The 15,773-nt window shown below is 56.3% G+C and overlaps 6 protein-coding genes across 6 annotated transcripts; 2 read left to right on the top strand and 4 right to left on the bottom strand.

The window, feature by feature from the left end:
• Positions 1–1,005: 1,005 nt before the first annotated feature.
• Positions 1,006–2,721, top strand: A1O7_08842 (uncharacterized protein; the record flags this gene model as incomplete). Its single annotated transcript, XM_007762831.1, has 1 exon — positions 1,006–2,721. One exon carries the CDS (start codon positions 1,006–1,008, stop codon positions 2,719–2,721), a length of 1,716 nt encoding a protein of 571 aa, XP_007761021.1.
• Positions 2,722–3,703: 982 nt separating this feature from the next.
• Positions 3,704–5,451, bottom strand: A1O7_08841 (sulfite oxidase; the record flags this gene model as incomplete). Its single annotated transcript, XM_007762830.1, has 2 exons — positions 3,704–5,180; positions 5,231–5,451. The coding sequence occupies 2 exons, from the start codon at positions 5,449–5,451 to the stop codon at positions 3,704–3,706; spliced, it is 1,698 nt and encodes a 565-aa protein (XP_007761020.1).
• A 1,101-nt stretch (positions 5,452–6,552) lies between these two features.
• Positions 6,553–7,590, bottom strand: A1O7_08840 (uncharacterized protein; the record flags this gene model as incomplete). The annotated part of the gene is made up of 1 exon (XM_007762829.1): positions 6,553–7,590. The coding sequence occupies one exon, from the start codon at positions 7,588–7,590 to the stop codon at positions 6,553–6,555; it is 1,038 nt and encodes a 345-aa protein (XP_007761019.1).
• Positions 7,591–8,852: 1,262 nt separating this feature from the next.
• A1O7_08839 (uncharacterized protein) lies at positions 8,853–12,350 on the bottom strand (the record flags this gene model as incomplete). Its single annotated transcript, XM_007762828.1, has 1 exon — positions 8,853–12,350. The coding sequence occupies one exon, from the start codon at positions 12,348–12,350 to the stop codon at positions 8,853–8,855; it is 3,498 nt and encodes a 1,165-aa protein (XP_007761018.1).
• A 594-nt stretch (positions 12,351–12,944) lies between these two features.
• On the top strand, positions 12,945–13,883 carry A1O7_08838 (uncharacterized protein; the record flags this gene model as incomplete). Its single annotated transcript, XM_007762827.1, has 1 exon — positions 12,945–13,883. One exon carries the CDS (start codon positions 12,945–12,947, stop codon positions 13,881–13,883), a length of 939 nt encoding a protein of 312 aa, XP_007761017.1.
• A 56-nt stretch (positions 13,884–13,939) lies between these two features.
• On the bottom strand, positions 13,940–15,580 carry A1O7_08837 (uncharacterized protein; the record flags this gene model as incomplete). The annotated part of the gene is made up of 1 exon (XM_007762826.1): positions 13,940–15,580. One exon carries the CDS (start codon positions 15,578–15,580, stop codon positions 13,940–13,942), a length of 1,641 nt encoding a protein of 546 aa, XP_007761016.1.
• Between the last annotated feature and the right edge of the window lie 193 nt (positions 15,581–15,773).

Here is a 15,773-nt window from a genome sequence, read left to right as displayed (position 1 = left end):
AGATGGGGAGTCGGATATGGCGTCGAAGTTATGGTGCTCCTGGGCCACCACTGACTCCTCGGAATTGTTCTGTACACTGCTTTTCAGATGCTCGTCGATCAGCCTGAACTGAAAGTAAAGTGAGCCAGGCGAGCCTTGGAGGAATTGCGGGGTGCAGAATTGTGGCGCCTTCTTGCCGCCGTTATTGGGCTCTGGCGGCACTTGGGGGCCCGTTGGATCGCTAAAGCGCGGGCAAGGGATGCGGTTGCCTCGCTTGGGGCGCTGGGACGGGCGCCGGTCCGGGAGGGCTGACTTCTGGTTGACTTTGCCGTCAAAAGTCTCAAGTCAGCTGGTCGCCATTGCTGTTTCCAGTTGGCGGACCGCAGCAAGAGACCGCGCTTGAATCTGGCGAGATTTTCACAGGGTTTACGTGTGATCGATCCAACCGTCCACACCGCTGCAGGTTTTGTTGGTACCAGAAATCTCCACGAATACCTACATCTCCTTCGTGATGTCAGCTGCCGCCACATCATGGATCATGAGAAAGCGTGAGACATGTTAGTAGACATGTCGTACAGAGAACCTGGCACCTTTCGGACCACCTCTCCGGTCGTCAATGGCCCAGGAGACAAATGAAGTTGTAGCGTCGGTGCCCCTTGCATCTAGCTGCTGTCACTTTGCCCTGATCGAGGTTTCCATTATTCATACCTCGTCTATTTGGCTAGGTCATGCCCAACGCGACAGAGCATACAAAGTCGGGCGCGTATGCCTTGTGTGTTTGTGAAAATCTCTTCTTGCCTGCCGTTGTATTCTTTCGCTACCATCACGACACAGCGCTGGGCCATCGTATAATCTTGTTCATTCTTGGCTCGTCGGCAACGTCATACCCTCAAGGCAAGGTTCTCCTTCCTGCAGCGGTGGAGGCCAAGGAAGCCACCCTCACCCCCACCTGCCCGTATCGCCTGCGAGCCTATTCGCCTGCGCCCCGCGTCATCACCATCGAGTTTGCGCCGCTACAGGTGCATCATGCCGTCGCGCATCCAAGGCACATCGCCCTCTCCACGACAGGCTCCCAGTACCGTCAACGATGTGGTCAATGCTCTGCAGCGCAAATTGACAAGCAACCACATTGAAACGTCCGTCACCCCTCCGAGAAGACCGTCATTCTCGATGGATTCATTACTTCATCCCAAAAAGGACAAGAATCATGAAGAGCCCCGAGACCGCGACTCCAGCAATTCCAAGCGTTTGTCACTAACCGGCCGTCATTCAAGCAAATCCAAGGACAGCGCATCTGCCCGTTCGCCGCGAGTCACAGCAGCTCAGCCGGGCCGCTTCGAAATGATCATTGAATCCCCTCCGCTGGTTATGTATGGGAACTCTAGCAATTCGAGTGGAGCACTACTGTCGGGCCGCCTGAAATTCCTAGTCAGCGATCCCACCGGTGAGGTGCGGTTAAACAATTTCCACATGGTGCTGAGAGCCATCAGTACTTCCAAGAAACCGGTTGGCAAAGACTGTAGGGAATGCAGCGAGAAGGTCGAGATCCTCAAGACCTGGGAATTCCTTTCCGAACCACGGACTTTCTCTGGCAAAGACAACCAATTTCCTTACTCCTTCCTCCTCCCAGGCCATCTGCCCGCCTCGACACAATCCCAGCTGGCGTCGATCCAATACTCGCTGCTGGCAACAGGGACCACTTCGCATGGCGAGGAGATTACCATGACTCACCCATTGACTGTCCAACGAGCAATTCAACCTGGTCCCGACAAGTCAAGCATTAGGATCTTCCCGCCGACCAATCTTACCGGGCGAGTACAACTTCCCCCGGTCGTCCACCCCATTGGCGTCTTCCCAGTCACAATGTCATTAAGCGGCGTGGTGGAAAAGAAGACCGAAAGTCAGACTCGGTGGAGGCTCAGAAAAATGACCTGGCGGGTCGAGGAGCACTCCAAGGCAATATCGAACCCCTGCCCCAAGCATGCTCACAAGGTCAGCGAGGGAAAGTCCATCCTCCACCAGGAAACCAGAGTCCTCGGCAACGACGAGTTGAAGGGTGGCTGGAAGAGTGACTTTGATACAATCGGAGGTGAAATCACCATGGAATTCGAGGCGTCTTTGACGACTAAGAGTGGCCAACGACCCAGCTGCGACGTGGATTCGCCGACAGGAATTGAAGTCAAGCACAACCTGGTCATCGAGTTGATAGTCGCCGAAGAGTTTTGCCCGAACAAAAATCTTTCCCTCGTCACTCCCACCGGTGCTGCCCGTGTGCTCAGGATGCAGTTCGGCTTAGTTGTTACAGAACGAGCCGGCATGGGTATTAGCTGGGACGAAGAAATGCCACCTGTTTACGAAGATGTTCCACCAAGTCCACCCGGGTATGGCAGCGCCGACAGGAATGACGGGGCGTGGGGTGGAGCGGTCATCGAGGACTACCACGGCGAGTTGCCCGAATATGAAGATCTGGAAAACATGGGCAACGAAGAATCTTCTGCTGCCGCACGCAATACCGGCCTTCCAATGCGACAGAGGCCGCACCCGGTTGGCCGATCCAGCTCCGGCGGTGACGGTCCCTCGCGGAGATTCAGTCCCATCAGGAGACCTTTGGCTGGTTTGACGAACGACGAGCTGGGTGCCGAGCCTCCTCAGTACACCTTGAACCGGCGACAGTCGGGAGACCAGCAACAGACTGACTCGCAAGAAGATTATGCCGAAGGCAGCACGTCGGCCGCGCGATAATGATTGGAGCGGGGCACGCGTACCCTACACGCAGCAACCCATTTCCCTAGGCCCATTCGACCCTGCCACATACTATTCACAACGAGACACGACAGCATACGACATGACACGAAACCGTTAATCCCACCTTTCCCGGACTGTTGCGTAGCGCAACATAGGATCGTTATTGTTGATTTGGCGGTGGCAAAAAGCATTGATACCCAGGAACGTTTTGTCTGGTTGGTCTTCGAAGCATCACGGACACGGCAGCAAGCGTATTGATTGGGCATTGAGTGGGCGTTGAAGTCCTTTCCTCCTTACATGGCGCTCTTCTGACGGCTGGTCCCCCCTTATTTTTCATTATCTTTTCTACGTGACTCGGAAGGCCGGGGATGGAGATGTGGAAGGCATGGAGTCAAGAAGTCGCCACAGTTTGGCTTGATTCCCATCAGCGTGCCAGATCGCTCGTACCTGTACGATTATATGCAATAGGTAGTACGAAGTAATCTACCTCCAGTAAGCATGAAGCGCAGTCACCGCGATGCACCACCGATTCCATTCCTCCTAGACGAGTCATCGCACGAACAGACAGTGTAGAATGGCAAGTGACGCGCCACACCCAGACACAAGTCTTTCACGCGATACTACAAGAAGTTGCAGTACGGTCTGTACCTAGCTTGCGTGGAAGATTGTTACCATCATGATCACCGGCAATGCGAGTCTAGTATTGGTCCTGTGACCCTCAAGTTTTGTTCCAAGTACTGTATATTCACCAGATATATTGATCGATCTTTGTCTACCTTGAAAAACCTGCCGCCTTCTTCTATACGATATATTGTACGATTATATGCTACGCTATGCAGCGCTACAAACCTAGTCATCCACGTCCCTGGGCTCATGCGTGGCCCAGTACCGATTATACTCCCTCCAGCGCCTTGTTCGAAAAATCAATACTTTGCTCTGTACGATATATTTACTATGCCAAGCAGCGCTACATCATAGACTAGTCATCCACGTCTCTGGGCTCATGCGTGGCCCAATATTGATCATACTCCTCCAACGACATGGTCGCGAACTCGGTAGGCCTGGTAATGGGGACGAGCGACTCGCCGCGTTTCGCAAAGTCGGCGATGCGCTGCTTGGTGCGCTCGCGCGTCTTGTTGACGCTGTAGATCTTGACGCGGTGGCAGCTGGACGTGACGTGGAGGCCCCAGTTCCACGAGTTGCGCACGTCGAGCGGCTGCGTGTTGAGCGAGTTGTCCCAGCAGCGGACGACGATCTCGATCCACCCCTCGACGTCGCAGGGCAGTTCGCACTCCCAGGTGCGCCAGGCGAATTTGTGCTTGGCCGACAGATTCTCGTGCGGGACCTCGTACCACGAGAAGCCGCCGTCCGCCGAGAGTTCGACGCGTTCGGGCCACCGCCCGCCACCCGAATAGGCCCAGCCCTGGCAGTGGATCTTGCCCTCGTGCACGACCACTTGCTTCGCCCAGGGCGACATGATGGCGCTGGATACGGGCATTTCTTGAATCTGGATGCCGTTGACGGGCAGTTGGTTGTGCTTGCCCACCTGTTGGTTGAAGTAGAGGTATTCTTTGCTCTGGACGGGGGCGCGGGACGGCTGCGCGAGCCCGCGGATGCGGTACACCCATTTCACGGACCGCGCGCCGATGTAGCCCATGACGACGAGCCTCACGGGGTAGCCGTGGATCTTGGGCAAGGGTTCGCCGTTCATCTCCCATGCCAGCATCACCTCGTTGGCCTTGACCTTGGACCAGGGCACGCTGACGAGGTAGTTCATCAGCTCGTTCTGCTTAAAGTACGTGTCTGCGCCGTGGAACTCGAGGTGCTTGCCGCCTTCGGCCATGCCGCCGCACTGCTTGATGACCTTTTTCAGCGAGACGCCGACGTAGCGGGCCGTGCCGATGGCGCCTTCGGCCCAGGGGGCGTTGATCATCTCGTCGCCCTCCCCTGCGTACATTTGAATCTGCTCGACGCGGCGCGTGCCGCTGCACTGGATGGTCACGAGCTTCTCCATTCGGGGGAACACCTCCTCGTTCTGCAGGTCCTTGAGTGTGAATTTGCGGGGATGTTTGACCAGGCCGTCGAGCGTGAGTTCCCATGCATCGGCATCTATGTCAGGGATGCCGCCGTGGTTTCGGATAAAGTGCAGGGATGTCGGAGTGACGGGCTTGGCAGTGACAAGCCTCTTGGGCGGTTCCCCGTTGTACGGGAACTGCAAGAGATGGAGCATGTCCGGGTGCTTCTCTTGGATGACACGCAGCCAGGATTCCTCCGGCACAGAAGTCAAGGGCCCTCCGATGGCCTTGTGCCATAGTTTCCAACGCACACCCTCGAGCACCGGGTTGGTGTCTGGGATGGCTCCGAGCTGGAATTCTGGCGGGGGCGGAAACGTTTGGCCCACCATGATCTTGTGGGCAATGGCTTTCTTCTCAGGGTACTGCTCCCACTCGATGTACCTGGGAAAGGGGTCTTAGTGTGGCCTCGGATGATCAGATTTGTTGCTCACCCTCTCCATCCTGGGCGCTCCTCAGCAAACACCACATCGTGGTCGATCTCGTCTTTCTCCACGAATTCTTTGGCCTCTGCGAGCTCCTTTTCCAATTCCGGATCACGCGGGACCTCTTCAACGAACTTTCCTTCCGGCAGCGTCTGATCCCGAATGGGCAGCTCTGCCGCAGCGAGACCCTGCTCGAGCTTCCATTCGTCTTGCGGCTGCACAGCAACCATTGTCAGCTGGTTTCTTCGTTGGGCACTGAAGTACAACCTGGTAGTGGCTTCTCAGCTCTCTCATGCGGACGTCGGTGTGCATGTTGGGCAATCCTGTAGTGGTCCAATATTGCCGCAGACAAGGTCCTACGTTAGCTCCACGTTGTCACAGTCGACGAGTTCATGTACTGCTGAGCGACCAGAATAGGAGTGCCGGAAGGCGGAAAAGCGTCGAGTGGATAAAAGTGAAGGACAAGGAAGAGGCGCGTCCGGCCAAACATAAGAAAAAGAGGTGTCACTAGGAACCGCGAGCTCAATAGCCGGGAACTGAAGCTCTGCCCACTTGAAGTCCATTGCTTGCTCTCATTCGCACTGAAACACTCGAGGACTTAGTTCATTGGTGGCTTCTGTGCAGTTTCATCAGGTCCTTCGCGGCTTTGAGGCGCAACAAGCGTCATGCCGGCAGCTCCAGTGGCCAGCTTCGAGCCGCCAATCGAGCGAGAGACGAACTGGACGTGATGAGTGTATGACGACGCAATGGATGCAGGAGTGAGAAGCGAAGTTTTCCGGGAGATACATCCTCATTGCAGAAGCATCGAAGACTGATTGGTTGACCCGGCCCCGCTACCGGCGAATCAATTGGCCGCCAGGAATCCGCTACTGCTCGAGCCGTGATTGGTCGACATGGCCTCGCACGAGCTCGTCGCGCGAGCTTCACTTCATCATTTTCTCACGCAAGCACCTTCGCTTTGCACAATGAACATTTTTCCGGTACTTGCCAACGCGCATCTGACCTGTGAGATACGATGCTCCTTGATCGGGATGCAAAGAGCACGCACACCCAGTCTGGGAGCCCCGCTCCATCTTACACACCGTGCATATCCGGGCTCCGGCGAGCATATCAATCCTCGTTTAGGAAAATCTGCTGTGCAACCAGTGTCGTCGAATATGTCCAGATACGAGAGTCCGTCTGGTCTACGTAGCACCTGCTCTAGTTTCGAGCACGAGGAAATGTGTAAGTAAAAGTGCAGATATCGGCAATTGTTACTCCAACCGCCTTGTGTTCGCCTGGATACCAACCAATGTCCTCCCAGTGGTGAGTGACGAGCCAATGAGATCGTATCAGAAATAACCCAGCTTCTTCAACTGCTCCCACGTATCCTCCACCGTCTTGTGAAACTCGGTGAATTGCAGCCCCAACACCTGCTCCGCCTTACTCCTATCCAGACTGAAGTGCTTAGTCCTGTCCACCTTTGCGCCCTCCTCTCCCAAGCCTTCCTCGCCCCTTGCCCTCAGACCAGCGAGGCCATCCTCGAAATAGTCGACCCCACCACAGAGCAAAAACCGTTCATTGATCCCCTGGTCCAACGACAGCGCCTTCAGATGAGCCTCAGCGACATCCCGCACGTCCACCCAAGCAGGCAACCCCGGCGTAGCGACCTTGGGGGCGAAGTTCGGATCCTTGCCCTGCACGGACACCACGAGCCTTTTGATACTGGTGTTCAGCCCATCCACGCCCTTGGACACGTCCAGTTCCTGGATCGGCGGCCCGTAGATCATGGGCGGACAGAACGTGATCAAGTCCCATGAGATGTCGCCCTTGGACTTTGCGTCCCGCCACATCTCCCACGCCGCGCGCTCCGCGAACGTCTTGGACGCGTGGTAGCCCTTGTATCCGTCCTGCTTGGCCTCGTCGAGCGTCAGGGGGTCCCAGTCCTCAGACGTGTAAGTATACCCCGGCCGAAGATTCTTGGAGAGATCAACCACGCTAGCGAAGGAGGACAAGATGGTCATTCTCTTCAATGATTTACTCTTCAATGCCGAAGACACGACGTTGCGTGTGCCGTTCACGGCCGGGTTCACAAGTTCCTTGATCGGGTCCGCCGAGACGGTAAAGTATGGGCTCGCGACGTGGCAGATGAAATCGACGCCTTCGGCGGCCTTGTCAAGCGCCCCTGCGGCTTGAATGTCGGGGACTTCCACAAATGTCAGGTTCCCCGAGGCACTGGCCTCGGGGTACTGCTTCGTCAGGTAGGTGGCCTTGGCGAGGGAGCGCAGTGTGCCTCGCACGCGGTAGTTGTGCGAAAGGAGCGTGCGGAGGACGTGGGCGCCAACATAGCCATTCGGGCCCGTGAGCAGGACGAGAGGCTTGGTGGACATTGTGGTAGCTGGGTTCTCGGTACTGGGAGTACAAGCACACGGTACTGATAATAGTACGCCTCAGGTACAGTTTGTATGTGGTTTGGATGTGCTGTCTATCAAATCTCAAGCCCGAGCTCGTGTCTCCCCGCTGGTGCCCTCTTATATATAGCATGGCCCCAGCAGTTCTTCGTCCAGTCGAGAGTATGTAAGTATCAAGCAGAATACGGTCTCAGGAGCGGGCATTGGCGCCGCTCAGTACCAGGGTCGGTAAATCACCGTGTATCTCCCAACTTAACTCCATCGCCGACGGACGAGGTCTACGGCAACAAACGCATTGGCAAGTGATTGACAAAAGTCAGTCAGTCAGTCACTTACTGGCTGTCGCCCGCTAACAACGCCGCAGACGACTACAGTCGATTCTCCCGACGCAGCTCCAGTACACGCTACAGTACCCTTACACACTACACCCGCGCACGGCCGCCGCGGCCGCCTCTCGTCCTGCGGAGTTTGTGGCCACCAGTCGGCTCAACTATTAGTCATCCTGCATCTTCCCTTTCGTATTGCGTTGTTGCCTGTGAGCCTGCTTCGTCACTATGTCAATCCTCCTGTCTGTACCTGCTTTAGCTGCTCGTCGCGGCGCCGGCCTTTTCACAGTCCATCGGGATGTGAGTACGGAGTACATAGGTCGCACGGCGTCAATGCCACGGGAAGCCACCATTCAAGACACGCCCACTGGGGTGCCCCCAGCTGGGAAAACATTTTTGTCACGTCATATTTCGCTCTCAACACCACCTCACTATTGCTATGCGAGTAGTTAGGTAGCTCTTGGTTGGTTATCAACCGTGGTGCCGTGCCACCTAATTAATCAATCGCGCTCGCTGCGCACCAACACCAACTGCATCCGGAGTTACTCGGATCACACCCATCACTACGAGGCAGTCGAGATTTTAAGTTATCAGGCGAGACAACCCGAGGTTGCAGGAGTCTCGTCATCATGTGCCCGTGATATGGGGACCTGGCTAAACATACGTGTCTGATCATAGTTCCTCTGATAGAACTTCCTATATTGCGTGCTCGGTCGAGGTATCCTACCGCACTATTCGGCACGCCGCGCGCGCTTCATGATCTCGTCGTCCCCCGCGGCCGTTAGGACTTATCACACACACCAAGGTAAGTCCACTCCTCGCACCGGGAATGCATCCTTCATGAGAGATCCTGTCGAGAAGAGGGAAACGCCTCTGACTGTTGCTCTTCCTCCCAATGCTGTCGCTCGTCTTTGTCTAACCCAGCAACATTTCCAACTCCTCGATCCTTTTCTTCCTCCTCTCCTCCTCGCCTTCACCCGCCCCGGAGTGCCCGACCCCCAAACTCCCCGCCACGGCCATCTTCCTTTCCTGCACCCTCAACATCCTGCCTTCGATGCTCTCCTTCGTCACGAACCTCACCACCTCGACTTTCTGCGTCTGACCCATCCGATGCACGCGATCGATCGCCTGTGCTTCCACGGCGAAACTCCACCACGGATCCATCATGTAGCACCGATTCGCGGCCGTGAGATTGAGCCCGACACCGCCTGCTCGCAGCGAAAGGAGCAAGATGCGCGGCGCCTTCGGGTCTGATGCGTTCTCTGCATTAAACGCGCGAATCACTTGCGCTCGGACTTTCTGCGACATCGTGCCGTCGAAGCGCAGATACGCGAAGCCATGCTTGGTGAGTTGGGGAGCGATCAGGTCGAGGAAAGACGTGAACTGGGAGAAAACCACCGATTTCGTGCCCCTAGGCAACGCGGACAAGTGGCTTAGCAAGGCCGCTATCTTGGCCGAAGTCGACGCAGAAGGTGAGTAAGGATGGATCCGGCGCAACGAGATCTTGGCCGGCTTTACAATTGCAGCTTCATCCGCCCCATACATGTCTTGGTCTTCGTCAAAAGATGCCGATCGAGTGCTGTGCTTAACAACCTCGAAGACGTCTCGAGGGTTGATCTCCTCTCTGCAGGAGAAGCAACGAGGATTCTCTCCTTTGTCCAGCTGGTGTGCAATGTACTTTTCTAGGCAGTCTTTGCATGCACTGTGCCAGCAGGTGGTGACGGCAGGGTCGTTCATGGGCTCTTCAAAGCAGAGCGGACACTCGCCGCTTGATTCGTCCTGGATTTGGCGCAGAGCATTGGTGGTGAATGTGTTGATCGGATCTTTCGATGCCGGATTCTCCTTGTCGGCAAGATCAGTGTCTTTGGTGAACCGGGCGATGAGGTCTTGGAGATCCATGTCGTCGGCAAAGCCATTCTCGTCGGCGGCCGCGGCGACAGCGGCGTCTTCTTCGTCGGCCACGATGTCCTTGTTGCGAGTCAATACAGGATGGCAACAGGACTGCCGCAAGCGAAGGATCTGAGCAAAGATTGTGGTGTAGGACTTCAAGAGAGTGCCAGCTGCGACCGACTCGTTGAAAGCCCGTTTGGCCCGGGTGAAGATCAGGTCATACACTTCGCGCTCTGTTTTTGACAACTCGACTTCTTCGACAATGATTGTTTTGGGAGGCAGCGGCACGAGGGCTTCGCCTTCGGGCGTCTTCATGTCTTTGGTTCTGCGGAGCACCAGAGGTTCCAGTACCGTTTGCACGACGTTGAGTGCCCTTGCGATTTCTTTCGACTCAAATGGCACCGTGATGAACGTTTTCCAGAAAGAAAAGTTACTCCATGGCTCGACTTTGAGGAACCGTACCAGGCTGAAGAGATCTTCCAGACGATTAACAATGGGCGTCCCGGTGAGGACCCATCTGTGCCTCGCTCGGAGCTCATAGCAAGCCTTTGATGTCTTTGCCTGCCTGTTCTTGATGGTGTGCGCTTCGTCGAGAATAACTCGGTGGAAGTCCACGGAGAACAGGCCGCCATGAGTTGCCCTGTCGCCACCAGCGGCAGACACTTGGTTGAACTCTGATAAGACGGTGCCATAACTCGTGATGATGACATTCGGGGCAGAACCAGCATTCGAAGCAGAGCACAGGATCTGCAGATTGACAGACTTCTCGCTGCCATAATAAACCATGGTCCTCAACGTGCCTGGCTTCGAAGACTTGACAGCCTCGCTTTCCCATTGTGACAACAGTGACATCGGTGCCACTACCAGGGTTGTGCATGGCGCTGGCTCAACATAAATCGACGACTGGGGCAGTCGAGGCAGGTTGTTGACGGAGGTCAGTGTCTTGTCCATGGCATCCAGATCAACCTGGGACCGGTTCGAATGGATCAGGCTGTATATCTCGATTGTCTTGCCTAGGCCCATTTCGTCTGCCAGGATTCCTCCCAAGCAATTCTGTTCTTGGACTGGGAAGTCCAGACTAATCTCTCCGGAATAGAGGTTCACGTAGAATTTGTCCTGGCCTTCCACAACAGGCACTGGCTTGTCGTCTGCATCTTTGGCGGGCCACGTGTACTCTTCCCATAGGGGATGCATTGACAATTGTTTGTCGGACTTCTCGTCCCGTTCTTTGGCAAGCATCCAATGCAACGCCTGTTTCTGGTACTTTCGCAAGTCGAGTTGGAAGGTTGCGGCAGGCTCAGCTTCTGGAGTGTTGAAGTCGAACGACTGTGCTTTGCGGTACAACGTGTCAAGCTGATCCTCCTCCAGTTCCTCTCCTTCCTCATCTTCAGAGCCTGGTGTCGTAGTGCCGGACTTGCCCTTGGCCTCTTTGTCTTTGTCGTATTGCTCCGCCATTTCGGCGGCTTTCAACAATCCTTGCTTCTTGTGCTTCGCCACTGTTTCGTTCGTGGTTGTGGGACTGAGGTTCACCTCGTCGAACAGCTTGACGAGCGCGACTTGTCGTAGTCGAAGGTCCTTCTCCTCTGTACTCTCCTTCTCCAGAAAGAAACCCGTGGCTCTGTTGTCATCTTTGGGTTTGACGAAAGCGTTGGCTTCGAAAGCAGTCTTGAGCAGATAAGCATGAAGCTGGAGGTAGATTGTATCGTTGACCCGGACACGATCCGGCGCAAACACGCACGTTCCGTCGAAACGGCATATCTTTTGATCCAGCAATGGCGATACCCAAGAGGCCGTCTCTTCAGGTAGGCGGCCTAGTTCTTCGCCTTTGGAATTCGTAAAACGCGTGATGACGTCCGCCTTCTGGTTCCTGCCCACGACCGGTACCAGCTTCCCACCTCGCCCAATCTTTGTCTTCGGGCTGATTTTGGACCGTTCTATTCGTATTGCCTCTCCGTGGCCCAACAAGGCTGTACCGCTCTTGGTCATCCATGCGCCCACACCAAATGACCCCACGTATCGCTCTTCCGGCATAGTCTCCAACCGTATCGCCTGCGGGAGAGCCTCGCCCTGGCTCTTCTTTCGTTGCTTGGGCACCGAAGGGGCATTGGCTGGAGCAGCAGAAGAGCCCAACCATGAGTCTACTCCTCTTGAAGGAAGCGGTAAGTCCGGCGCTGGTGTTGTGATATTCTTCCATGAGCCGTCAAAGTACATATTGATTGCTCGCTCAATATTACCGTTGGCGGCAGACTGCACTTTGTCCACCACATCCTGAGGGACATTCTCTCCGACAAAGGTGCGGAATGTGTCAGAATCAAACGTAGATGCCGCCGCATTGTTACCAGAGTTCCCAAGGTCAACGTGATCTGTCTGGCTGGACTTGGGCTCACGGTCGGTCGAAGAGGTGGCGGAGTTTGGTCGACTCGAGGCATTCACCGAAGACGAGGGTTGCGGTTGTTCGGCGACATCCTCTGGGTCGTCGACGAAGAAACGTCTCTTTTTTCTGGGCCGCACGTCCACGTCCATGGATCCCAACCGTTGGTGGCCTGCGCAATGGGCACAAATTGAAGAGGGAGTGAAAGAGGCGACGACGCGTGCATTGGACGCGCGTGCACGTGATGCGCCGAGTCAACGTCATACAAGCAATTTAATTCTCCTACCTGCTTCGCCTCTTGAGCAATCAAAGGACCAAAGTTGAAGGTCCAGTTGCGACTCAATCCAATGCAAGTTGTAGAAAAGGCTGTACTGCCTGTACTGCTCGAAGACAGAATGAAGGATTGTCAAGTCTAGGGGTCTTTCGGAAGGCAGAGGAAAAGAGCAGCGAGCCGGACAGTCTTCCGATATGTCGGCAGTGGGAGGATGTGGCAGACGGCTGTTATCGAGATGGCCCAAAGAAGCCCAGAAAGCATGGTGTCCTCAAGTTCGCAACTTCGCGTCGACGCGACCAGCACGGCTTTCACTTGACAGGGATTCACCAGACGTAAAGAAAGCACATGGCTATTGCACCAGTCTTGTCCGGTGGGTTCATCTATTCCCTCGCCCGTCGAACGTATTTCTCATTGCAGCTCCAGAAACTATGACTCACCATCATACACGCTGGCCTACTTCATCCCGCCGCACATGCTCCCGGCGTACTTCGCCATCCGGGCGTTCAACATCGAGCTGGCCAGAATCCCCGACGTCGTATCAATGCCTCAAATCGGAGCGATGAGGATGCAATTCTGGAGAGACACCATCGACAAGAGCTTCAAGCTCACTCCGCCGTCGGAGCCCGTGGCCATCCTGATCGCGTCCTACCTCAAGCAAGGCCACAAGCTCAACAAGACGTGGTTCCAACGCATCATTACCGCCCGAGACCGCAAGTTGACGCATCCGGGATTCACCAATCTGTCCGAGCTCGAATCTTACGCCGAGTCAACATACTCGACGCTCCTTTACCTGACGCTCTCGGCACTACCCCTGAAGTCGGTGGAGGTGGACCACCTGGCATCTCACGTCGGGAAAGCCGCAGGCATCGCTGCCGTTCTCCGTGGTGTCCCACTACTTGCATTTCCCCCTCCACCCAATACACACTCGGTCAACCCACCTCAAATGGGTGGCGGCACGCGAGAGCGACAAGGCGTGGTTACCCTCCCTCTGGACGTCATGTCCCAATGCGGCGTCCAAGAAGAGGACATATTTCGGAATGGCGCGAACGCTGTCGGTGTCCGCGATGCCGTCTTCACGGTCGCCACTCGCGCATCCGACCATCTCATAACGGCCCGCGAGTTGCTCAAGAACCTCCAACAATACCGCGATCCGGGCCACGAATTCGAGCACATGTACGACGAAGGGCACGGATACACCAAGTACGACATTGGCGAGCGCACGTCGGCGGAACGGCGGAAAGAAGACATCGACAAGGGGTTTGGCATCGTAATGGGGCCAGCCGTCAGCGCACAATTGTGGCTGGACCGGCTGCAGAAGGTCGACTTTGACATTTTCCACCCTGACCTGAGACGTGTCGAGTGGAAGCTGCCGTTCGTGGCGTGGTTGCGGAACAGGCGTGGCAAGCTCTGAACGCCATTCAGGAAAGATGTCAGAGCGCTCGCTTTTGCCTCTTGCACCTCAGCCGTTCAGGGAGGTGTTAGGGCATTCGCTTTTGCCTCCTGCTGCACCTGTGGAAACCCGTTCGAGTCGACGGTGTTTCTCCGACTCTTGGCCAGCGTCATTGCGTCGCCCTTCTTCCCCAGAATTGCCTCGATGGCTCCGATCAGAGCTTGCGAGTCGTACAGCATGACGCCCTTGGAGCTCTTTCGACCGTACAGCTTTAGGCAGTCAATGCCCAGCGAGGCGAGATGGCTTCGGTCCACCTGCGGCGTGCCCTCCCCAGACAGGTGGATCACGTGCGTCACATATTTGCGATAGACGGCGTCTCGGGACGGGTCGTGATTCGGCATGTGCGAGGCCACCCCGTTCGTTGCAGCAGCAGGGAACAAAAACCCGCCGTGCCGAGTCGCTGCAGGAGTCGGCGGGGCTGAAGACCTCAGTGTCTCCTCGGACCGCGAGGCATGAAGCTTTGGCCGCCACGGCCGACCTGACGAATGTTCGCCCGCCCGAGCAATTGCCTCGACGAAATCGAAGGCCGAGAAGGGGTTGGAACTCGGCCCCGTCTCGCGGTCGAGAGACCCGTTGAGAATCAAGATCTTGTGGCGCGCGGGCGTCGAGCGCAGCGCGTCCCCGACCCCCTTGAGCACAATCGACGGGACAATAGACGTGTAAAGTGAGCCAATCGAATAGATGATAGCCTGAGATTCCTTGATCGCAGACAGCACCCGCGGGTTCGCGGGCGGCAGCATCTCCTGTCCATACGGGTTGATATACCATATGCGCTCGATCCGGGCCGGCAGGTCCTCGTCGTGATCCTTGGAGAATTTGATGTTCCGCTGGCGTAGCGTAGGCAGCGTGCCAGGGATATGCGCGTCCTCGATGTCGTCGGCGGATCCATGGTGCAGCACGCGCAATTCGGATTCGTCTCCGCCTGTAGACGGCGATAGCGACGGTGGATCCCCTCCCACTTCCACCACGGCAGGCATCTCCAACTTCGTCCGCGCCTCGGGATGCGAGATATTATTCTGCCCGACGATGACCTCCCCATTCGCGAGACCCGCCGCGATATGATGCGAGAAATTCGAATTGATGCTCGGAATCACGCGCACCTCGTCGTCCGGAATCGCGCAGATCGAACTCAGCAAGTAAATCGCCGACTCGAAGCTGCCGCTGAACAGCCGCGCCCCCGTGAGGAACAAATTCCCGACACTCGCCGAGGTAAAGTCGAACGTCGACGAAGGGGGCCTCGCCCGTTTCACGACTTCGAGATTCAGCGCGTTCAGGAAAGCGCGGATGAGTTCCTTCTTCGCAGAGGGGATGTCGCGCCACAGGGGACTCGTGCCCCACACGATGGCCTGCCAGCTGGCCGCGGCGTCGGCGGCCGATGTGCTCGAGAGGCGGTGGTTAAACAGGTTGGAGATTGCCGACATCTCGATCGAGGGCGGATCGGAGCGCGGGATCAGGCGCACGAGGCGCGAGCGCACGTCGCCGATGCCTGGCCCGCCGAAGACGCGGATAAGTTCGCTTGAGGAGCCGCCGTTGTCGGAGATGGGGATGATGTAGTTGAGGGGGCAGGATTTGGTGGTACGCACGGCTTCGAAGACTTCGACGAGGGCGTTGGCTGCGCTGCCGCCGCTGAAAACGGTGATGCCTTTGGCGGTTGTCATGGTGACTTGATGAGGTGGGAGTGGGATAAGTGGATGTACCGTAGGAAAGGGATATCCCCGAAGGAGAAGGGAGTCAATTGTTCCCTCGAGGGCTTATATGGCCGCCATGATGGTTGTGTAGTGTACAACCGTGGCCTTTCCCCTTCAAAGTGCCAATTCCCGTGTCTGGTGGTGTCCCTGAGGGAGCAGGTAC

The sequence above is a fragment of the Cladophialophora yegresii genome (assembly GCF_000585515.1).
Source record: "Cladophialophora yegresii CBS 114405 chromosome Unknown aczIN-supercont1.6, whole genome shotgun sequence".
In the NCBI taxonomy this organism is placed as follows: domain Eukaryota; kingdom Fungi; phylum Ascomycota; class Eurotiomycetes; order Chaetothyriales; family Herpotrichiellaceae; genus Cladophialophora; species Cladophialophora yegresii.
Note: the sequence above shows the minus strand (reverse complement) of the source record. Positions and strands in the feature narration are given on the sequence as shown.